General features: G+C 41.1%; 1 protein-coding gene across 2 annotated transcripts in view; it reads right to left on the bottom strand.

Moving 5' to 3' along the window:
• Positions 1-23,011: 23,011 nt before the first annotated feature.
• UNC13B (unc-13 homolog B) overlaps positions 23,012-25,037 on the bottom strand; it is a 234,059-nt gene continuing 232,033 nt past the window's right edge. For both annotated transcript variants that reach the window (XM_061200300.1, XM_061200299.1), the window contains 2 exons: positions 24,750-24,909; positions 23,012-24,585 (listed from right to left, as the gene is read on the bottom strand). In XM_061200300.1, coding sequence (XP_061056283.1) covers positions 24,300-24,585; positions 24,750-24,909 — 446 coding nt within the window. In that variant the 3' untranslated portion in view covers positions 23,012-24,299. The remainder of the gene's footprint in view (positions 24,586-24,749; positions 24,910-25,037) is intronic.

Here is a 25,037-nt window from a genome sequence, read left to right on the forward strand (position 1 = left end):
GCAGACTTCAGTAGTTGTGGCGCGTGGGCCCAGTAGTTGTGACGCACGGGCTTAGCTGCTCTGCGGCATGTGGGATCTTCCCAGACCAGGGCTCGAAACTGTGCCCCCTGCATTGGCAGGCGGAATCTTAACCACTGCGCCACCAGGGAAGTCCATCATTTATTTTTTTCTTATTGATTTGCTGAAATTCCTTATATATTCTAGATAATAATCCCTTGGTTATGTCTTTTTCCTAGGATGTCATTTGCATTTATCTTTCTTTTGTTAAAGTTGTACAGATGTTTGAAAAAAAGAAAAAAATCAAGTCTGGCAGTCACTTTCTTCATGACCTCTAGAGACTTTTTTTCTTCTTTAAAAAGGCCTTCCTAACCTAAAGATTATACAAATATTCTCCCACATTTTTAATATTTTTGTTTTATTTTTCATACTTAGTTCTACCCGAATGTGTTTTATAAATCTTTATTCTTTATGTTTTATACATCTTTATTAATCTTTTTTCCAGATGCATAGCCAATTATCCCAACACCATTCATTTCAGCATGAACTGCTACCTTTACTTATATTAAATATCTCTGTATTCACTGGTCTCTTTCTAGATCCATTTCTATTCGTGGACCAATATCACACTGTATCAATTACTATGCTATGTTTTGATATCTAGTAGGGCAAATCTCCTTGTTCTTACTCTAAAAAAATTTTTTTTTGCTGTTTTCTTATATTTCCTCTTTCAGATGAATATTGAGATCAAACTTTCATCTTCTAAAAATTCCTGTGGGACTTTTAGATTGGATTCCTTCAATTTGTAGATTAATTTGGAGAGAATGGACATATTTTCAACATCAAAAATTTCCACCATCCATTCTATAAATATATATAAAGTACCTAAGCACCTTCTTTGTGCCAGTCATTGTTCTAGCACTTGCCATACCTCAGTGAACAAAACAAAGAATCCTGTCTTTGTGGAGCTTACCTTTTGTAAGTAAAGGCAGACAATAAACAATAAAATAATAAATAAGTTAATATAAATTATGTTGGAAAGTGAATGCTGTGGAAAAAGCTAGATAAGAGTGAGCAGGAAAATGAGGGTGAGAGGAGGTGGCAGGCTTATAGAAAAGGTGAGATAGAGCAAAAACTTGGAAAAGGGAGTTGGCCGAGGGGCTGTCTGGAGGAAGAGTGTTTCAACCAGAAGGAATAATGACAACAAAGACTCTGTTTAAGTAACAGCGAGAAGGACGCACTAGCTGGAGCAGCAAGGTGAGGAGCTGAGTGGCAGGAGACAGAAGGTCAGGGAGGGTGTGGGCAGGGTATGTAGGGTCTAAAAGGCTACTGTAAGGACCCTGGCTTTTACTCTGAGTGAAAATGGGAGCCACTGTAAATCCATCTACGAACATGCCTATATTTTGCCATTTATTCAGGTCACCTTTTTGTCTATCAATAAAGTCTTATAGTTTTCTTTATATAGGTTTTGTGCATTTCTTTTTATGTTTACGCATATAGTTTAAGATTTTGTTCCTAATGTGAATGGAATCTTTCTTCTATTACATTTTATAATTGGTAAATGCTATTGATTAAGAAAACTATTGGTTTTTTATATATTGATTATATATCTAGAGGTCCCTTAATTTTCATGAGGAGGTTATCAACTTTACCCCCAGCTTGGGTGGTTTTTGTTATCTGACTCTGTCTTGTGCTCTTAACAGCTCCCTCCCCATACACTGGTGCCTTAAAAGGCTCTTAAAATCTACCACAGTCTCGGGGTCTTTCGAGGTTTTGTGTCCAAAATCTGCTCCAATACACTCATTAGGATTTTTTTTTTAAATCCACTATTTTTTTAAAAAAGCAAAAAGAGGGGCTTCTCTGGTAGCTCAGTGGTTAAGAATCCGCCTGCCAATGCAAGGGACACGGGTTCGATCCCTGGCCCAGGAAGATCCCACATGCCACGGAGCAACTAAGCCCGTGCGCCACAACTACTGAGCCTGTGCTCTAGAGCGCGCAAGCCACAACTACTGAGCCCACGTGCCACAACTACTGAAGCCCACACGCCTAGAGCCCGTGCTCCGCAGCAAGAGAAGCCACGACAATGAGAAGCCCACGCACCACAACGAAGAGTAGCCCCCGCTTGCCGCAACTAGAGAAAGCCTGCGCGCAGCAACGAAGACCCAACACAGCCAAAAATTAATTAATTAATTAATTAATTTTTTAAAAATTTAAAAAAAAAGCAAAAAGAAAACTATTAGCAAAGATGTGGAGAAATTAGAATCCTTGTGCACTGTTGGTGGGAATGTAAAATGGTACAGCTGCTTATGGAAAACAGTATGGTGGTTCCTCATAAAATTAAAAATAGAATTAGCATACTATCCAGCAATTCTACTTCTGGGTATATACCCAAAAGAATTGAAGGCAGGGACTTGAAGAGATATTTGTATACTCATGTTTATGGAAGCATTATTCACAATAGCTAAGGAGTGGAAGCAACCCAAAGGTCCATCAACAGATAGCTAAATAAAATGTGATATATATATATAGATAGATAGATATAGAGATATATACAACAAAATATTATTCATCCTTAAAAAGGAAGGAAATTATGACATGCTACAACATAGATGAACCTTACGAACATTATGTTAAGTGAAATAAGTCAGTTATAGAAAGATAAATACTGTATGATTCTACTTATATGAGGCACCTAGAGTAGTCAAATTCATAAAGACAGAAAGAAGAATGGTGGTTGCCGTCCCAGGGGCTGGGAGTTGGGAGAAAGGGGAGCTATTGTTCAATGGATACAGAGTTTCAGTTTTTTGGGTTTTTAAAAGTATTTATTTATTTATTTTTGGCTGCGTTGGGTCTTCGTTGCTGCATGCGGGCTTTCTCTAGTTGCGGCGAGCAGGAGCTACTCTTTGTTGCAGTGCACAGGCTTCTCATTGTGGTGGCTTCTCTTGTTGTGGAGCACGGGCTCTAGGTGAGTGGGCTTCAGTAGTTGTGGCACGCAGGCTTAGTAGTTGTGGCGCACGGGCTTAGCTGCTCCGCGGCATGTGGGATCTTCCTAGACCAGGGCTCGAACCCACGTCCCCCGCATTGGCAGGTGGATTCTTAACAACTGCGCCACCAGCAAGTCCTAGAGTTTCAGTTTTAAAGCTGAAAAGAGTTCTGGACCTGGTTGGTGGTGATTGTTACCTAACAATGTGAATGTACTTAACGCCACTGAACTGAACTGTACACTTAAAAATGGTTAAGATGGTAATGTTGTGTGTATTTTGCCATAATTAAAAGATTTCTTTAAAAAATTCTGTTGCCTGTTTCCTGTTGCTAGTCTTTTAATTCTATGAGGCCCACTTTGATCCCCGGCCTAGTGCTTTGAACTCAACCTTCCTGACTGAACTTTGTCTGGGCCTGGAACTCCTTGAGTCCCTCAACATTCACCTTTACCCAGACTAAGGTTCCCCTTTTCTTGGAGCTCTCTTGTCAGTCCACTTTTTTTTAATCCAATCCTGTTTCTAAGACTCCCAGTTTGGGTCCTGTTTTTGGACCCCCCTGAAGAAAGATCTGAGAAATAAAGCACACAATTCTAGAATACAGACTACCTTTACTGCAGGCATAACTCTAAACTTAATGATGTTCAATATATATTAAAAGCTTGGGAAACAATATTTATGGAGAATTGCTTGAAGGATATACAGCTTATCCACTTCTTGGGATCAGTTAGATTGTTTGCTTGTTTTTTTGTTTTCTAAGCCAAGGCTCAACAGATGAGCTCTAGAAACTTTGTGAATCTTCTAAAATTGTCTATACCTGTGCATTTTTTCTGCGGAGGGGTCCTAAGCTTTTAAAAGATTCCTAATATGCTTTGTTATTTAAAAAAAAGAAGAGCTGAGAATCTTTCTCTATGTACTCTAAAACTTGTTGTTCCTTGGATTGAGACAGATCATCAAAGCCTTACCTCAATCGAATTGTTCTGCCCCAAGCTCAGAATGGCTTTTACTGAACAATGCTTTGGCACTATGCCAACAGCCTACATTAAAGGACATTAAAGGAAAACAGCTTCGGCCCTAAAAATGTGTTTAGGTAAATACTACAGATTCCGATAAAGACAAAGAGAGCAAGACAAAGATGGGCATAGATCTGCCTGGATATCTCAAGATCTTAACCAGATAGGATGTCTGTAAAGGCACAAATGTGCTGATGCCACCATGAGACAAGAACAGATTATGAACAAGCCAAGAAGGGTAAAATTCCCTATGGAACAATTACGGTCAAATCGAACACGAGTACTAAAAGGTCCTTCCTTCATAAACTCAAGCATGGGATTTGGAGAGCCACCAGTGCAGACATTAATGGCAATATGTGGGTAAATGTATATAACATCTTGCACATACACTGAGTATACATAAGTTTAAAAAGAGTTTAAACTACATAAGGTTTCATGTGAAATTTTTAACAACTCTCCCTTCTCAATCTCAGGTTAATTCTCTTTTATATAACCCTCATATTCCTCTATTTAGCTAAAATCCATCCATCCATCCTTCAAAGCTCAGCTTTTAAAATTATAACAACAAATGTCGTTCAAGTGGAACTGATTTTATTTTACTAAACCAAAAGCAACCTCCTCTCCTCCTCAAACACACGCGCTCTTTGGAAATCCCATCACTCTTTCATTGTTTTTCAAATTCTTTAAAAGCATGTATGTGGTTTTGATTTGCATTTCTCTAATGATTAATGATGTTGAGCATTCTTTCATGTGTCTGTTGGCAATCTGTATATCTTCTTTGGAGAAATGTCTATTTAGGTCTTCTGCCCATTTCTGGATTGGGTTGTTCATTTTTTTGTTATTGAGCTGCATGAGCTGCTTGTAAATCTTGGAGATTAATCCTTTGTCAGTTGCTTCATTTGCAAATATTTTCTCCCATTCTGAGGGTTGTCTTTTGGTCTTGTTTATGGGTTCCTTTGCTGTGCAAAAGCTTTTAAGTTTCATTAGGTCCCATTTGTTTATTTGTGTTTTTATTTCCATTTCTCTACAATGAGATATCATCTCACACCAGTCAGAATGGCCATCATCAGAAAATCTAGAAACAATAAATGCTGGAGAGGGTGTGGAGGAAAGGGAACACTCTTGCACTGTTGGTGGGAATGTAAATTGATACAGCCACTATGGACAACAGTATGGAGGTTCCTTAAAAAACTACAAATAGAACTACCATACGACCCAGCAATCCCACTACTGGGCATATACCCTGAGAAAACCATAGTTCAAAAAGAGTCATGTACCAAAATGTTCATTGCAGCTCTATTTACAATAGCCAGGACATGGAAGCAACCTAAGTGTCCATCATTGGATGAATGGATAAAGATGTGGCACATATATACAATGGAATATTACTCAGCCATAAAAAGAAATGAAATGGAGGTATTTGTAATGAGGTGGATGGAGTTAGAGTCTGTCATACAGAGTGAAGTCAGTCAGAAAGAGAAAAAGAAATACAGTATGCTAACACATATATATGGAATCTAAGGAAAAAAAAAAAAAGGCCATGAAGAACCCAGCAGCAAGACGGGAATAAAGACACAGACCTGCTAGAGAATGGACTTGAGGATATGGGGAGGGGGAGGGGTGAGATGTGACAGGGTGAGAGAGTGTCATGGACATATATACACTACCAAATGTAAAATAGATAGCTAGTGGGAAGCAGCCGCATAGCACAGGGAGATCAGCTCGGTGCTTTGGGACCACCTAGAGGGGTGGGATGGGGAGGGTGGGAGGGAGGGAGATGCAAGAGGGAAGAGATATGGGAACATATGTATATGTATAACTGATTCACTTGGTTATAAAGCAGAAACTAACACACCATTGTAAAGCAATTATACTTCAATAAAGATGTTTAAAAAAAATAAAATAAAATAAAATAAAGCATGTATGTGCACAACGAACTACGAGAGGTTTTCCTTCTGTTGGCGAGAACCCTCCCACACAACAATCAATAGTTATTTGGTTGGAATTATGTGAAGAGTTTAGTTCCAGACCTTGGTAGAAAGTCCAAGCTTTCTCCAAAATAGCCATAGCAGAAACTAATATTAATATGATAAATTATCATACTAAGGATGCAAAGTATATGGCCTGGGATTGAAGAAATTAGTCATGAAGTTGGACCTCTATAAGAGAAACAAGTTCAACAAGACCCTTTTGGTCATCTTACCTTAAGCTCACATGGAAAAAGGAAGAATGTCAGGAGGAGTATTCAAATCATGATTCATCTTATATAATATCAATAATCCCAATTAATTCAATTAGCCCAGTGAAAGTCTCTGGACTATTCCTATTTCCCCTTGAAAGTTCACGGATGAGAAACACTCTCTCACCTTTAGCTTTTCCTGAAGACACTTCCACCATGGTTATCATAGCAGATGTTTGGCTTTCTCTCTTAAATACCTTCAAAATTAAAGCACTTACCTGTCTGCCTCAAGTCTTTAGGTAGAACAACCCTCTCATTGCCCTCTAAAAAGAACACTGAAACATTACTCTCAAATGTGAATTAACACCGTCAGTGGCTATAACCAAAGACTTTCTATAATAATTTCAAGTTTATAATTTTTTTCCTCCCACCTTTGCAGCAAAAATAGTCTCAAGCCAGGTCAGAGGGAAGTCAAGTCTGAGTCTTGCACTAAGAAGTTTCTTGGAAATCCAAAATTGTAAGAAACTTCTTGGTGAGCTTCAGTTCAATCCTATGAATGCTCTGAGAGTACAAGCTGTCAATTTCCTGGCTTTGTGGGTAGAACATGGTACAGTATCGTACTAAGCAAATACTATTATTGATTGTTGAAGTTGGGATATCTCAGCAGATATGAACTGAGCACTTACCTGAAATAAAAGGTTTTATGTATTTCATCTCAGAGAAACATCACCTAAGAATAAAACAAAAACTCCTTGTCAGTTAGCTCAGGCTCTGCTGATATAATACCTACAATTTATCAAAATTTACTGTGTGCTAGACACTTTACTACATGCTTTATGTAGATCATCTTGTTCAATTTTCACTAAAATCTGGGCCTAAAAAGAGGATATTATTCTTTTTCACAGATGAAAAACCTGAGGCTTAAGAAGGTTAAGTGACTTGCTCAGGGTCATACAATCAGAGAGTGGTGGAGTCACAGTGATAGAGATTTGAATCCCTGTTTGCCTGACTCCTCTTGCCCATGATTCTGTAACATCCCTCTTATAGATTTGGCCCCAGATGAAGAGGTGCTTGTCAAGTGGGCATCTATGGCAGTAACTGAGAACTGTGGTCAAATACATGATTCAGAAGAAGTATAATTTAAAGCCTTAAATGCCCAGATGCTCCTCTTTGGTAGATCTGGCACTGAGCTCAGGATGAAATCCACTATTCTACTATGTCCACACATTTCATCATCCATTATTTCGTGAAGCCTTAGGAGTTCTAAAATGGGATAGGAGAAAAAGGAATTGGTAGTCAGAGCTTAAAGTCCTAAAAAAGTGACTGCAGAAGCCCTACTGGTATGTGTTTTGTAACCTGGACTCTTGTGTAAAATTTTATCTGAATAGATGGCTTTGCTAATTTAAAATAATAAAACCTTGGTTGCACAAGGGGAGTTTTAAAAAAATCTCGAGACCCAGCATGCATCCCAGACCAACTAGATCAAGTTTATGCGAGTTGCAATTTTCAGTGTCAGGTGATTCTAATATATCGCCAAAGCTGGAACCGCTGCAATAACCTGATCTGCGCTTCCTCATTTGAGATAAAAGGAGAATAAGACCCAAAGAACTTAAAGGAGATCAGGACCAGAACTAGTATCTCTTGACTGCTAGCTCACCATGCTGTATTGTTTGCTCTCCTCAATCCAGAATGAACCAACTGTTCCTCTAAGGTATAGAGTGCACAAACCAAAATTATTATGTAACGTCATATTATCAGAGCTCTCTGTACCTTTAAAGAGTACTTCATATACATTCTCTCTTTAGATTCTTACACAGGGGAAGTAGGCAGGGCAAAACTTACATGCTTTAGACATGAGGAAATCAAAGGTCAATTAAGTTAACTCTTTAAGCCTGCTTAAAGATAGGAGCAGAATTTAAATCTTTATATTCTAACTCCTGGATTAAGTAAATTAAATTTGGCAAGTGTTTACTGAGTGCCTAGTATGTGTTAGTTAAGACATGGTCAAAGATGCAAAAAATTAATAAGACATCATCCATGCCCTCAATTAGTGTACAATCTTCTTGGAAAGACAGAGACAACTAAAATACTGCACTGCCTTCACAGCAAGATCTTTTTTGACCCACCTCCGAGAGTAATGGAAATAAAAACAAAAATAAACAAATGGGAAGATGGTTTTTTGGGGACCCTAGTCCGCCATCTCCTTGGTCTGTGGTCTTTCTGAATAAAGTCGTATTCCTTGCCTCAACACCTTGTCTCCAATTTATTGGCCTGTCGTGCGGCGAGCAGAGTGAGCTTTGACTCGGTAACACACAGAGCAGTTCAATCCAAGCTTTCATTTCTAAACGTGGCCATGGCCAAGCAGCAAGCAAAGAACCTTCCAGGTAAAAGACCTACTGCTGAGGAGACCATCAAGATGGTGGAGGAGTAAGACGTGGAGATCACCTTCCTCCCCACAAATACATCAGAAATACATATACATGTGGAACAACGCCTACAGAACACCTACTGAACGCTGGCAGAAGACCTCAGACTTCCCAAAAGGCAAGAAACTCCCCACATACGTGGGTAGGGCAAAAGAAAAAACAGAGACCACAGAATAGGGACGGGACCTGCACCTCGGGGAGGGAGCTGTGAAGGAGGAAAAGTTTCCACACACTAGGAAGCCCCTTCACTGGCGGAGATGGGGGAGGTGGGGGGGAAGCTTCGGAGCCACAGAGGAGAGCGCAGCAACAGGGGTGCAGAGGGCAAAGCGAGAGATTCCCACACAGAGGATTGGTGCCAACCAGCACTCACCAGCCTGAGAGGCTTGTCTGTTCACCCGCCGGGGCTGCTGGGGGCAGGGAGCTGAGGCTCGGGCTTCGGAGGTCAGATCCCAGGGAGAGGACTGGGGCTGGCCGTGTGAACACAGCCTGAAGGGGGCTAGTGCGCCACAGCTAGCCGGGAGGGAGTGCAGGAAAATGTCTGGAACTGCCTAAAAGGCAAGAGACCATTGTTGCGGGGTGCGCAAGGACAGGGGATTCAGAGCACTGCCTAAATGAGCTCCAGAGATGGGCGCGAGCCATGGCTATCAGCACGGACACCAGAGATGGGCACGAAATGCTAAGGCTGCCGCTGCAGCCACCAAGAAGCCTGTGTGCAAGCACAGGTCACTATCCACACCTCCCCTCCCGGGAGCCTGTGCAGCCCGCCACTGCCAGGGTCCCGTGACCCAGGGACAACTTCCCCGGGAGAACACATGGCGCGCCTCAGGCTGCTGCAACGTCATGCCGGCCTCTGCCGCCACAGGCTCACCCCGCATTCCGTACCCCTCCCTCCCCCCCCCGCCTGAGTGAGCCAGAGCCCCCTAATCAGCTGCTACTTTAACCCCATCCTGTTTGAGCAAAGAACAGATGCCCTCAGGCAACCTACACACAGAGGCAGGGCCACATCCAAAGCTGAACCCCAGGAGCTGTGCGAACAAAGAAGAGAAAGGGAAATTCCTCCCAGCAGCCTCAGGGGCAGCAGATTAAATCTCCACAATCAACCTGATGTACCCTGCATCTCTGGAATACCTGAATAGACAACGAATTATCCCAAAATTGAGGTGGTGGACTTTGGGAGCAACTGTAGACTTGGGGTTTGCTTTCTGCACCTAATTTGTTTCTAGTTTTATGTTTATTTTAGTTTAGTATTTAGAGTTTATTATCATTGGTAGATTTGTTGATTGATTTGGTTGCTCTCTTCCTTATTTATATATATCTATCTATATCTATATCTATATCTATATATATCTTTTCCTTTTTCTCTTTTTGTGTGTATGCTTCTTTGTGTGATTTTGTCTGTATAGCTTTGCTTTTACCATTTGTCCTAGGGTTCTGTCTGCCCTTTTCTTTTTTTTAGTATAGTTTTTACTGCTTGTTATCATTGGTGGATTTGTTTTTTGGTTTGGTTGTTCTTTCTTTTTTTTTTAAATTACTTTTTAATTTTTTTTACTTTTAATAATTTAAAAAAATATTTTATTTTAATAACTTTATTTTCTTCCTTCCTTCCTCTCTCCCTCCCTCTCTCTCTCTCTCCCCCTTTCTTTCTTCTTTTCTCTTTCTTTCTTTCTTTCCTTCTTTCTTTTCTTTTTCATTCTTTCTTTCTTTCTCTCTCTTTCTTTTCTTGCTTTCTTTTTTTCTCTCTACCTTTTCTTCTGAGCTGTGCGGCTGACAGGGTCTTGGTGCTCCAGCCAGGTGTTAGGCCTCAGCCTGTGAGGTGGGAGAGCCGAGTTCAGGACATTGGGCCGCCAGAGACCTCCCGGCTCCACATAATATCAAATGGTGAAAGCTCTCCCAGGGATGTCCATCTCAACGTTAAGACCCAGCTCCACTCAACAACCAGAAAGCTACAGTGCTGGACACCCTATGCCAAACAAATAGCAAGACAGGAACACAAACCCACCCATTAGCAGAGAGGCTGCCTAAAATCATAATAAGGTGACAGACACCCCAAAACACACCACAGGACACAGTCCTGCCCACCGGAAAGACAAGACCCAGCCTCATCCACCAGAACACAGGCACCAGTCCCCTCCACCAGGAAGCCTACACAACCCACTGAACCAACCTTACCCACTGGGGGCAGATACCAAAAACAACGGGAACTACGAACCTGCAGCCTGTGAAAAGGAGAACCCAAACACAGTAAGTTAAGGAAAATGAGAAGACAGAGAAATACACAGCAGATGAAGGAGCAAAGTAAAAACCCACCACATCAAACAAATGAAAAGGAAATAGGCAGTCTACCTGAAAAAGAATTCACAGTAATGATAGTAAAGATGATCCAAAATCTTGTAAACAGAATGGAGAAAATACAAGAAGCGTTTAAGGACCTAGAAGAACTAAAGAGCAAACAAACAATGATGAACAACACAATAAATGAAATTAAAAATTCTCTAGAAGGAATCAATAGCAGAATAACTGAGGTGGAAGAACACATAAGTGACCTGGAAGATAAAAGAGTGGAAATAACTACCACAGAGCAGAATAAAGAAAAAAGAATGAAAAGAATTGAGGACAGTCTCACAGACCTCTGGGACAACGTTAAACACACCAACATTTGAATTACAGGGATCCCAGAAGAAGAAGAGAAAAAGAAAGGGGCTGAGAAAATATTTGAAGAGATTATAGTCGAAAACTTCCCTAACATGGGAAAGGAAATAGTCAATCAAGTCGAGGAAGCGCAGACAGTCCCATACAGGATAAATCCAAGGAGAAACATGCCAAGACACATATTTATCGAACTATCAAAAATTAAATACAAAGAAAAAATATTAAAAGCAGCAAGGGAAAAGCAACAAATAAAATACAAGGGAATCCCCCTAAAGTTAGCAGCTGATCTTTCAGCAGAAACTCTGCTAGCCAGAAGGGAGTGGCAGGACATATTTAAAGTGATGAAAGGGAAAAACCTACAACCAAGATTACTCTACCCAGCAAGGATCTCATTCAGATTCAACAGAGATAATAAAACCTTTACAGACAAGCAAAAGCTAAGAGAATACAGCACCACCAAACCAACTTTACAGCAAATGCTAAAGGAACTTCTCTAGACAGGAAACACAAGAGAAGGAAAAGACCTACAATAACAAACCTAAAACAATTAAGAAAATGGTAATGAGAACATACATATTGATAACTACCTTAAACGTGAATGGATTAAATGCTCCAACCAAAATACACAGACTGGCTGAATGGATACAAAAACAAGACCATATATATGCTGTCTACAAGAGACCCACTTCAGACCTAGTGACACATACAGACTGAAAGTGAGGGGATGGAAAAAGATATTCCATGCAAATGGAAATCAAAAGAAAGCTGGAGTAGCTATACTCATATCAGATAAAATACACTTTAAAATAAAGACTATTACAAGAGACAAAGAAGGACACTACATAACCATCAAGGGATCAATCCAAGAAGAAGATATAACAATTGTAAATATTTATGCGCCCAACATAGGAGCACCTCAATACATAAGGAAAATGCTAACAGCCATAAAAGGGGAAATCGACAGTAACACAATCATAGTAGGGGACTTTAACACCCCACTTTCACCAATGGACAGATCATCCAAAATGAAAATAAATAAGGAAACACAAGCTTTAAATGACACAATAGACCATATAGATTTAATTGATATTTATAGGACATTCCATCCAAAAACAGCAGATTACACCTTCTTCTCAAGTGCGCACAGGACATTCTCCAGGATAGATCACATCTTGGGTCACAAATCAAGCCTTGGTAAATTTAAGAAAATTGAAATTGTATCAAGTATATTTTCTGACCACAATGCTATAAGACTAGATATCAATTACAGGAAAAAATCTGTAAAAAATACAAACACATGGAGGCTAAACAATACACTACTAAATAACCAAGAGATCACTGAAGAAATCAAAGAGGAAATAAAAAAATACCTAGAAACAAATGACAATGAAAACACGAAGACCCAAAACCTATGGGATGCAGCAAAAGCAGTTCTAAGAGGGAAGTTTATAGCAATACAATACTACCTCAAAAAAACAAGAAACATCTCAAATAAACAACCTAACCTTACACTTAAAGCAATTAGAGAAAGAAGAACAAAAAACCCCCACAGTTAGCAGGAGGAAAGAAATCATAAGGATCAGATCAGAAATAAATGAAAAAGAAATGAAGGAAACAGTAGCAAAAATCAATAAAACTAAAAGTTGGTTCCTTAAGAAGATAAACAAAATTGATAAACCATTAGCCAGACTTATCAAGAAAAAAAGGGAGAAGACTCAAATCAATAGAATTAGAAATGAAAAAGGAGAAGTAACAACTGACACTGAAGAAATACAAAGGATCATGAGAGATTACTACAAGCAACTATATGCCAATAAAATGGACAACCTGGAAGAAATGGACAAATTCTTAGAAAAGCACAACCTTCCGAGACTGAACCAGGAAGAAATAGAAAATATAAACAGACCAATCACAAGCACTGAAATTGAGACTGTGATTAAAAATCTTCCAACAAACCAAAGTCCAGGACCAGAAGGCTTCACAGGCAAATTCTAACACGTATCCTTCTCAAACTCTTCCAAAATATAGCAGAGGGAGGAACACTCCCAAACTCATTCTACGAGGCCACCATCACCCTGATATCAAAACCAGACAAAGATGTCACAAAGAAAGAAAACTAGAGGTCAATATCACTGATGAACATAGATGTAAAAATCCTCAACAAAATACTAGCAAACAGAATCCAACAGCACATTAAAAGGATCATACACCATGATCAAGTGGGGTTTATCCCAGGAATGCAAGGATTCTTCAATAAATGCAAATCAATCAATGCGATGAACCATATTAACAAATTGAAAGAGAAAAGCCATATGATCATCTCAATAGATGCAGAAAAAGCTTTTGACAAAATTCAACACCCATTTATGATAAAAACCCTCCAGAGAGTAGGCATAGAGGGAACTTACCTGAACATAATAAAGGCCATATATGACAAACCCACAGCGAACATCATTCTCAATGGTGAAAAACGGAAACCATTTCCTCTAAGATCAGGAAAAAGACAAGGTTGTCCACTCTCACCACTATTATTCAACATAGTTTTGGAAGCTTTAGCCACAGCAATCAGAGAAGAAAAAGAAATAAAACGAATCCAAATTGGAAAAGAAGAAGTAAAGCTGTCATTGTTTGCAGATGACATGATACTATACATAGAGAATGCTAAAGATGCTACCAGAAAACTACTAGAGCTAATCAATGAATTTGGTAAAGTAGCAGGATACAAAATTAATGCACAGAAATCTCTTGCATTCCTATACACTAATGATGAAAAATCTGAAACAGAAATTTAGGAAACACTCCCATTTACCATTGCAACAAAAAGAATAAAATACCTAGGAATAAACCTACCTAAGGAGACAAAAGACCTGTATGCAGAAAACTATAAGACACTGATGAAAGAAATTAAAGATGATACAAAGAGATGGAGAGATATACCATGTTCTTGGATTGGAATAATCAACATCATGAAAATGACTATACTACCCAAAGCAATCTACAGATTCAATGCAATCCCTATCAAACTACCCGTGGCATTTTTCACAGAACTAGAACAAAAAATTTCACAATTTGTATGGAAACACAAAAGACCCCGAATAGCCAAAGCAATCTTGAGAAAGAAAAATGGAGCTGGAGGAATCAGGCTCCCGGACTTCAGACTATACTACAAAGCTACAGTAATCAAGATAGTATGGTACTGGCACAAAAACAGAAATATAGATCAATGGAACAGGATAGAAAGCCCAGAGATAAACCCACACACATATGGTCAACTAATCTATGACAAAGGAGGCAAGGATATACAATGGAGAAAAGACAGCCTCTTCAGTAAGTGGTGCTGGGAAAACTGGACAGCTACATGTTAAAGAATGAAATTAGAACACTCCCTAACACCATACACAAAAATAAACTCAAAATGGATTAAAGACCTAAATGTAAGGCCAGACACTATAAAACTCTTAGAGGAAAACAGAGGCAGAACACTCTATGACATAAATCACAGCAAGATCCTTTTTGACCCACCTCCTAGAAAAATGGAAATAAAAACAAAAATAAACAAATGGAACCTAATGAAACTTAAAACCTTTTGCACAGCAAAGGAAATCATAAACCAGACGAAAAGAAAACCCTCAGAATGGGAGAAATTATTTGCAAATGAAGCAACTGACAAAGGATGAATCTACAAAATTTACAAGCAGCTCATGCAGCTCAATATCAAAAAAACAAACAGCCCAGTTAAAAAATGGGCAGAAGGGACTTCCCTGGTGGTGCAGTGGTTAAGAATCTGTCTGCCAATGCAGGTGCACACGGGTTCGATCCCTGGTCCAGGAAGATCCCACATGCTGCGGAGCAACTCAGCCCACGCGCCACAACTACTGAGCCTGCGCTCTAGAGCCTGCGAGCCACAACTACTGAGACTGAGTGCCACAACTACTGAAGTCCGCGTGCCTAGAGCCCATGCTCCGCAACAAGAGAAGCCACCACAATGAGTCCGTGAACCGCAATGAAGAGTAGCCCTCACTCGCCGCAACTAGAGAAAGCTTGCACACAGCAAGAAGACTCAATGCAGCCAAAATAAATAAATAAATAAATAAATTAAAAAAAAAGGGCAGAAGACCTAAATAGACATTTCTCCAGAGAAGACATACAGATTGCCAAGAAGCACATGAAAGAATGCTCAGCATCACTAATTATTAGAGAAATGCAAATCAAAACTACAATGAAGTATCACCTCACACTGGTAAGAATGGGCATCATCAGAAAATCTACAAACAACGAACGCTGGAGAGGGTGTGGAGAAAAGGGAACCCTCTTGCACTGTTGGTGGGAATATAAATTGATACAGCCACTATGGAGAACAGTATGGAGGTTCCTTAAAAAACTAAAAATAGAATTACCATATGACCCAGCAATCCCACTACTGGGCATATACCCAGAGAAAACCATAATTCAAAAAGACACATGCACCCCAATGTTCATTGCAACTCTATTTACAAGAGCCAGGTCATGGAAGCAAACTAAATGTCCATCAACAGACGAATGGATAAAGAAGATGTGGTACATATATACAATGGAATATTACTCAAGCATAAAAGGGAATGGAATTGGGTCATTTGTAGAGACGTGGATGGACCCAGAGACTGTCATACAGAGTGAAGTAAGTCGGAAAGAGAAAAACGAATATCGTATATTAACGCATATATGTGGAATCTAGAAAAATGGTACAGGTGAACTGGTTTGCAAGGCAGAAGTAGAGACACAGTTGTAGAGAACAAACGTATGGACACCAAGGAGGGAAAGTGGGTGTGGAGGGGCGATGGTGGTGGGATGAATTGGGAGATTGGGATTGACATATATACACTAATATGTATAAAACAGATAACTAATAAGAACCTGCTGTATAAAAAATAAAATTCAAAAACAAACAAACAAACAAACTGCCTGACTTAACCCTTGGAATAGCTGAAATGGAAAACCTTCCTTGATTGGCCTTGATGACAAAGTCCAATTCTCTTCAAATTCAGTCTGTGGCTTCTAATTTCTTCCTGACTGTGGCTATTAATTCTAGGGAACATAAGGGATTTGAATATAGCTACTGCATCTCTAGGCAAGGCAATGTAGCTGAAAATTCTTTGATACGGGTAAAGAAGAAAGAATGGAGCAATTTCAGTGAGATTCATTTTATACTCTCCAAAGCCAAGGACATGACTCAGCAGAAGACTGGGAGATTCCAAGACAAAGGACTAGATGGAAAAGAAAAGGTATTCACAGAAATAATATTTTCTTTTCCACAGCATTTAGGTAACTGGACAGTTTACAACTTATGTTGTTGAAGATAACTACTGCACACTAAAGGGGAAAACAGCATGTAGGAAATAATATTTGTATCTATGATTCAGGATGATAGAGAAGGTCACAGATGGACAAGAGTACTCAAAAAAAACCTTTTCATGAGGAATTCATCAGACACTGCAAAATCTGCCATGCAGATTTTATTATATAAAAGGTAATAAGAAAACCAGGAACCCATGTTTTATTTATGGACTGAAAAAACTGGCCAGGAATAGTCCACCACAGTTTTTCTCAAATTTTAACATGCATCAGAATCACCTGGAGGCTGGGTCCCTTTCTCCCCCTCCCCCCGCCCCTGCCCAGAGTTTCTGATTTAGCAGGTCTGTGGTGGTGCCCAAGAATTTATATTTCTTACAAATACAGGTGATGCTGATGTTGTTGGTTCAGGTCTAATACTTTGAGAACTGCTAGTTTATCATAAGGTCCACATTATACTGGATACACACACACCTGTTGCAAATTATGGCAATTTAGTTAACTCTATTGTTGACTTTGGAAATGATACTCTCCTCACCAACCTAATAGCCAAAAATAAGACTACTCAGGAAGAAGTTATGGCTAGTCACGTAAGGAGACAATCTATTTTACAGCACAAATATATGTGTTTGGGCATTTGACAGAGGCAACCAATGAGGCACATCTAGCAAGTAGGAAACAACATTGCCTTTAAAAGCCTTTACCTATCTTGAGGCAGACATGAATTTTATTTCTTGTACTCGAAGAGAACACCCTTTGGATCTCTCTGTACCTTACACATTACCCAGGGTCCCATTCTCATTCTTCTTTTCTCACTATTCACTTTCCCTGAGTTTTCTTACCCATCCCATGGCCTCATTAAAAAAATATCTATATATCTATATATCTATATCTATATCTATATCTATATCTCTCTATATATATCTGTCTGTCTGTCAGTGGTTAGTAACTTTGTTCAGGTTAAGAAATTCCTTTGAGGGTTTCCCTGGTTGCGCAGAGGTTAAGAATCGCCTGCCAATGCAGGGGACACGGGTTCGAGCCCTGGTCTGGGAAGATCCCACATGCCGCGGAGCAACTAAGCCCGTGCACCACAACTACTGAGCCTGCGAGCCACAACTACTGAAGCCCGTGTGCCTAGAGCCCGTGCTCCGCAACAAGAGAAGCCACCGCAATGAGAAGCCTGCTCGCCGCAACTAGAGAAAGCCTGCTTGCAGCAACGAAGACCCAACACAGCCAACAATTTAAAAAATAAAATAGGGCTTCCCTGGTGGCGCAGTGGTTGAGAATCTGCCTGCCAATGCAGAGGACACGGGTTCGAGCCCTGGTCTGGGAAGATTCCACATGCCGCGGAGCAACTAGGCCCGTGAGCCACAGCTACTGAGCCTGCGCGTCTGGAGCCTGTGCTCCGCAACGAGAGGCCACGATAGTGAGAGGCCTGCGCACCGTGATGAAGAGTGGCCCCCGCTTGCCTCAACTAGAGAAAGCCCTCGCACAGAAACGAAGACCCAACACAACCAAAAAAAAAAAAAAAAAAAAATATATAAAATAAAATAAATTTATTAAAAAAAGGAAATTCCTTTGGGAATTTAATGCTATAGACACTTCATAAAAATAAATATATATATGTATACATATACATTTTATATCCAATTCAAGACATTCAGAGATTCTCACTCAAGTCCATAGGCCCCAGGTTGAGAATCCCTACTTATATGCTAATGTTTCAAAAATATGTATCTTCAGCCTGAATTTTTATTCTGAGCTTCAGTAGTACATATCCAAATATCTACTTAACATCTGTATTTGGATGTCACACAATTGCCTCAAAATCTACATGTATTGAGGAGTGACTGTTTAATAGGGATGGGGTTTCCTTTTGGGGTGATGAAGAAGTTCTGGAACTGGATAGTAGTGATGGTTGTGCAACACTGTGAACATACTTAATGTCACTGAATTGTACACTTTCAAATGGTAAATTTTACATAATGTGCATTTTACAATAAAAAAATCTACATTTACAAAATTGAAATTATCTCTATTCTCCACCTCCCACACAGCCAAAATTTGTGCTTTCTCTTATATTTCCTGTCTTTGAACATGTTACTAGTCTTACCATTTACCTAGTTGCCCAAGCCAGAAACCTGAGAGTCATCTCTGACAATGCTCTCTTTTATCCTCCCACTTACAATTAATCATGAAGTTCTGTACGTTCTTCCTCATTAATAAAAAGTTAACTTGGAATAGTCCTCTACAACTATCCCCAAAGCTTCTACTTAAGTTCAGGCCACCATCATTAGCCTCACAGTCTCCAGTTTTGTACCTTCCCACCCTCCACCTCAACCCCCCTTCAACTGACTCTTCCTTATCTTGCCAGAGTGAGTTATCTTTTTGCTTAAAAACCTACCATTGCCTTCAGGATAAAGTCTAAATTTCTCTTCATGACCTGGCCTCTGCTTACTTCTCTAGTCTTATCTCTCACCATCCTCCTACACAAAGCCAAATGTCCAGTGACATAAGCTACCTGCAATTCCCAGCTCATCACCAACATTTTTTTTTTTTTTTACGCCAAGTGCCAAGTGCACATACTACTCCAAATTCCTAGAACTTCATTTCCCTCTGTTTAGACCTGGCTAAGTTCTACAGTTAAGATTCAATTTACATCATCTTGCTCAGGAAGCCTTTCAGATGCCCCAAAGATCATGTCCTTACTATGAGCTTCTATGTTCACTTGTATCTTAACATTTATACTTTAAGTTGAAGTCATCTGTCTCCTTTAAAGACCACATTATCCTTGAGGGTAGGGACTATATATCAATGCACCTCCAGTGCCTAAAACAGTATCCAGCATGTGGTATGTTCTAAATAAATATTTTTGAATGAAGAAGTGATGCCCTAGTGAATAATAGGAACCCTGATATCAGAAGTCACACAACTTTCCAATGACTTCCTACCTTACTCTGTTAAAAGCCAAAGTCATTACCATGGGCTCTGACTTCATCTCCTACTATTCTCCCCTTCATTCACTCAGTTCCAGCCACACTTTGAAACCATGACTGGAAAAATATTTCAACCAAGGAGCCATTTAAGCATGTGCAAGAAGGAAGGAACTAAAATATACTGAGCCTCCAGCATGTATCATGCCCTGTGCCAGGCACTTTCACGTGTCATATCATAGAATCCTCACAATCACTCCGGGACAAAGGCATTGCTATTGCCATTTCACAACCAAGGAGACTACGTCTTACAGTAGATTTTTGAATTTGAACAGAGGGAAAACTTTATTGGAAAGAGTCCATAGTGGTGACTTTTCCTTCCCTAGATACCTCTTATGCTGGTTATCCTGTTTGCTGTGCCTCCTCCCAGCCAACTCCCTCTGCCCTGTTCTGAGAAGCGGACCTCTATGAACTACATTACCCAGACTACCTTGCCCCTGGGCTTCTTGAAGGTAGTAGCTGGAGACCAGAGGGCAAGAGGAGAAAGGTTAGGGCATTTATTTCTCTACTTCCATGCTGCCTTGTCTAAGTTCTTGCTCTTGTCAGGCAGTCCGTCTTTCAGATTGTAGTTCTAACTGGGCCCTGGTAACAACACTTCCCTTTCTTTCCCTTGAGGCCTAGGACTGCTACTGACTCACCACTTTTGGGTTTCACCATTTCTTTCTAGTTTCTGTTAACACTGACCATACCTCTGTAAATCATCCTTTGGTTAAACTCTCTTCAATTAAATTCTTTTGAATGCACAAACTTTTTCTGCAAGGACTCTGACTGATAAACTAGGAAAACAATAAATGGCATGTTATTCTTCTCCTTTGTTCTTACATTCATTCAATTTCCAGTATCTGCAGTCAAGTCTCCTTCCTCTCCTCTGAATCTTCCCATACTTCCATGTCTACATGGCCTTCTAAGAAGTCTCTCTAAATACTCTATTACCTACAGAGCAACACTGCTGTTACCGTTATTATGCTGAATCTAGTGTGACATTAGCACTCTGTTGTCCTTGTAGTTCTAAGACTGTTTAGCTTTGTTAGTCTGACCTTCCTGGCAGGGCAATAAGCTCATTAGGGGTAGGGAACTTTAGCAATTATAATCTCCAAACAAACATATTTTAGCTCGAAAGAACCTTAGAGTTTACCTTGTCTAACCACCTTATTTTACAGATAGGAAGGTTCAGGCTCACATAGGGAAAGACTCTCTCACAGCTGTACAGTGGCAGACTTAAGTTCATCATCTAGATTCTCCCTATTACTTCACCATGCTGTGATACTGTGCTGGGTACTTAGTAGGCACTCAACATGCTGATAACCCACTCCTAAATTCATACAAGGGTTTTTGTTTTGTTCAGTGCTAGGCTCCGTGCCTAGATGAGTACCTGGCACATATTATGCATTCAGCAAATATTTATTGATTTTGAACCCAGGACACAGCAAGACAAGTTCCTTGGAAGTTATCAGAGCTCAGAGGATCATTTGTAATAATGACAACAATCCCTTATACATGTATAGTACAGTTTTCAAATTTAAATAAGCCCATTTGATCCCTCTGAAGTAAACATGGCAGGAATTCATAGTCCATTTAACAAATGCAAGCAACAGCCTCTGAAAAGGTAAAAGTCAAGGTCCCCTGAGAAGTATGTAGCAGAGCTGAGACTACTGTTCATGTTTTCTGACTCCCACTTCAATACCATCTTCACTACTCCATGTTGCTTCTTCAGCTTAGCCATTCTGCTTCAAGATATGCGAGGTTCATTCACGGAGCTAGTCCAAATATTCACAATGACTAGGTGAGTTATATACTTATGCCGATAGAAATGATTTTGCTTTTTAAAAAATCCACTATTAAAGGTACGTCTGTTCTACTTCTGGTTAGATACAGCCTGCAGAATACCCCCAACTCTTGACACTACAAGGCCTGTTATTTCCCACAGAGAGGAGGGTTACGATCTATGCGTTCTGGACTGAAGGAGACGGCACTTTTGAGACATCACTTCTGGTACAGACCAGAGCCATGCCCTTTTAAAACCAGGTGTTCAAAGAGGAACAATGCCTTGTTCTTGGCCTGATCCCGCCAGAGAGGAGTTGGCACATGATTTCTTCAAGATCAAATGCACCAGGAAGCTAACTGCAGATATTTTGATTGAATTCTCTTATAAAAAACACTTTAATACAGATTTCACCCTGGGTTTTAGCTACTAGTATGATCTCTGATCCTAATCAGGGCATCACAGAAACCAAAGATAACCTAAACATATATAACATATATCCAACCTCTTTGAATTTCAGTTTCCATTAAGAGCTCAAAGTACTGGCACAGAAAATTACCAAAAGTCTTATATCAGGGATCACAAACTCAAGTGTCTACCACATACCAGGGAAATAATGTAAAGCCCAGAATGACAAAATAAGGAGTAATGGAGTCTATAATGAACTACAGAAAACTAATTTGCTAGTTGCTTCTCAGCTCCAACCACCTGTCACTTTGTGGAAATGTCAGCTAAGAGTTAATAGTTCTTCTGATTTTTTCCTCAAAAGCTAGAAATACTCATTTTTAAAACGTAAAATCTGGTTTTAAAAAGTTAGCTACTAATTCAAATCTGCAAGCCTTTTGTAGGCTAGTCAGCCAGAGTTTGACTTTTCCTTATGAAGTAGCTTTCCTGCTCCATATGACAGAGGAATGACAGCAAATGTGCCACTTTCAAGTCAAATATGGTATAGGATTCATGGCTTCCCTCTCAGACAATCTGGATAGTGCTGGAAAAGTGGACAAAACTCCCTGAGTTAATAGGAATGTACCTTAGCTGGAGGTTTTGGGGGTATCTGCTTTATGAGGTAACCAGATAAATGGATGCCCTCTGGGAGGTATTTGGGGGATAAAGATCCTCTTTGCTAGGTATCTGGGCAGGTAAGTCTTCTCTGGAGCATCTAGGAAACCCGTATACTCGAGTACGGGGATGGGAAGTACTGGGAGAACAGTTTACAAGAAAGTATGAAGACGGACAGCTGTTGGGAAGTACACAGAGCGCTAGGAATGCGAGACAGTATGGGGGTACAGTCTCTCTTCAGTGTTGGGAGGGAAAAGGCGATACCCTCTCCTCGGGCGCCACCTTCGGGCGCCTCTTGCTCACCATCGCTCCGCAGACGCCGACTCCAGCGACCGCCATCTTAACGCACCTTTGTGCGCAGGTGCCCCGGAGCCACACGATCCGGCCAGAGTAGAGCCCCGCCTCCGGCCACGCCCCTCCTCCCTAAGCCCGCCTCCAACCACGTCCCCTTTCTCAGAAATCTGCCCCCACTCACCCAGCGGTTTGAGGCTCCACCACTTGGGGGTGGGCGGTGGCGGGTGGAGAGCAGGAAAGGACCACTTGTCTAAAACCTATCATTATATAAGGAAGTCATTTCTAGAGCTTTCCACACTTTAACAGAATTATCAGACCCCAAAGGCTGCTATAAGATAATTTATTACAGACTAGCCAATAATCTCTTGTAACAATGGCACATACAATAATTTAAAACAGCAAAGATTCCTAGTTTCTTATTTCATGTAATGGGCAATGGACAATGCAGAGTCCTCAGGAAGTCCAAGAGGCTGCTACTGAGGTTATCGAAGGCCCTTCTCTGAGCAAGGGGCCTGGGAAGTCCGCATGACCCTCTGGAAAAAGTTTGTCTCTGACCTCCCAGGGAGTGTTGAGGCCCCTCTTCATCCAGCCGGTACAGAGGGACCACAGTCAAAGTTCCTTCTGTAGGGTTGAACGTCTATGAGGGGAACTGCAGCTGACCTAGATGAAAGGGAGTGAGGACAAAGGCTGGATTCTTTCTGCAAGGGGGAGGACCGCCAGAAGGCAGTGGCCATAGGTGAAGAGGACTCTTTCTAGATTGATTTCCACAACTTTTGGCTTTGTTCAGGGCTTATTCATGAAGAAAATACAGTTCTCTCTCCTGGATCCTTCAACTAGCTCTCAGGTGCATACACTTAAGAAGAGCCTCTCATGTCCTGAAGCATCACTCCTCTTCCTAAAGGAGTGAGGTAGGGGGACTCCTGGGCAGGTGGCCCCTGGTGCTTGGGTTCCAAAGAAATTCTGCTCAGGGCTCTGAAGCACCATGGGAACCTGGTTCTACTCATGACAGATAATCTGGGCAAGGGATTAGCAGAGTTCATTTCTGAAAGGTTTCTGGTTCACTTTCAATGCCTTGTACTCACTTGAGCTACTCTACATCAGTAGATTCTGCTCAAGGGACAGGCTGAATTCCATTCTTTGTGCTCCTGCCCTGGCCATACTCCAATCCAGACCACAGGGCTCAGCAATACCTGTAGACTCAAATGATTACTTACCTAATTAGGCACAAGCTCCAGGCCTTCTAAACTTGTTCTTCTAATGATTGGTATGTTCGGATCTAACTGGATAAGGTGTGGTATGGAGAGGGGTAGAGAAGGGGTGTGGGAGTGGAAGAACCTCTGCCAAGAATGGCTGACACTCTCAGAAACGTCTGCCCCTCTGTGGAAAATCTCCCTGCCTGGTAACCCCCACAGCCTAGCTCCCAGCATCACAGACCTGCTGGTCAGGGACTCATGACCCTTTCTGTACAAAGCCATACTCGCACCACCCCAAACTTTTCCTTAAACGTCCTTAACGGAATGAGTCAGCCTCTTGACTACGAGGACCCTAAGATACACAGTAACTCCCATTAGCCCTGACTTGTGGAACTGGTACCATCTGGTTGGCACAGGAGCCTAGGTGCTCAGCTCCCCTCCTCCACGGAACGAGACTCCGATTTGAGCTTCACAAACTCTCGGGCCACTTCGTCATTGCTCCTCTGAGACAGAATCCGGAGAATGGTCATGCCTGTCTCATCCATGTGGATCTTCCGGCCCAAGGGGCACCAACAGGCACAGCTGCCCTTGGCTGCCACGTCCCTCAGAGGCATCACAGCCAGCCCCAGAACACGATCCTCCCGGGCAAAGCAGTAATCCTTCACACAGATTTGCAACTCATAGGCTTCTGGCCCCTCTTCATTTCCCAGGAGGCTGTGAGCACAGGGTAGATGGAAGGTGGGAGACCAGAGCTGAGGGCGTCCTCCAATGAATTCACCCCAGCTGCCATCCAGCCCCTCCCTTCTCTCCCCTCTCAATTCTTACCCCCCAGATCACCCCCATCCCAGAGCCCTTCAGGCCCCCATCCCATAACTTACAAGTGAAATGTCTCATTGTACTTGGGGGCCCAGTTGTTGCTTTTTGACTTGGTTGTGAACTTCCTCTTTTTATCACTTTGGTGAGGGCCAACCATGGTTACTTCCACAAAGGGCCGGAACATACCAGCTGTCTGCCACTTGAGGTCATTGGCAGCCACCACTGCACAAACATGGGAAACCTGTGAGGGATCCCATCAAGCATTCCCAGTTCTTGAGCCCCGGGTGGCATTCCCCTTGGAGGAGGGCTAAGCTGAAAGGCTGGGATAAGCAGTCCCTGCCTTTGACTGA

Source organism: Eubalaena glacialis, chromosome 9 (assembly GCF_028564815.1).
Source record: "Eubalaena glacialis isolate mEubGla1 chromosome 9, mEubGla1.1.hap2.+ XY, whole genome shotgun sequence".
NCBI lineage: Eukaryota > Metazoa > Chordata > Mammalia > Artiodactyla > Balaenidae > Eubalaena > Eubalaena glacialis.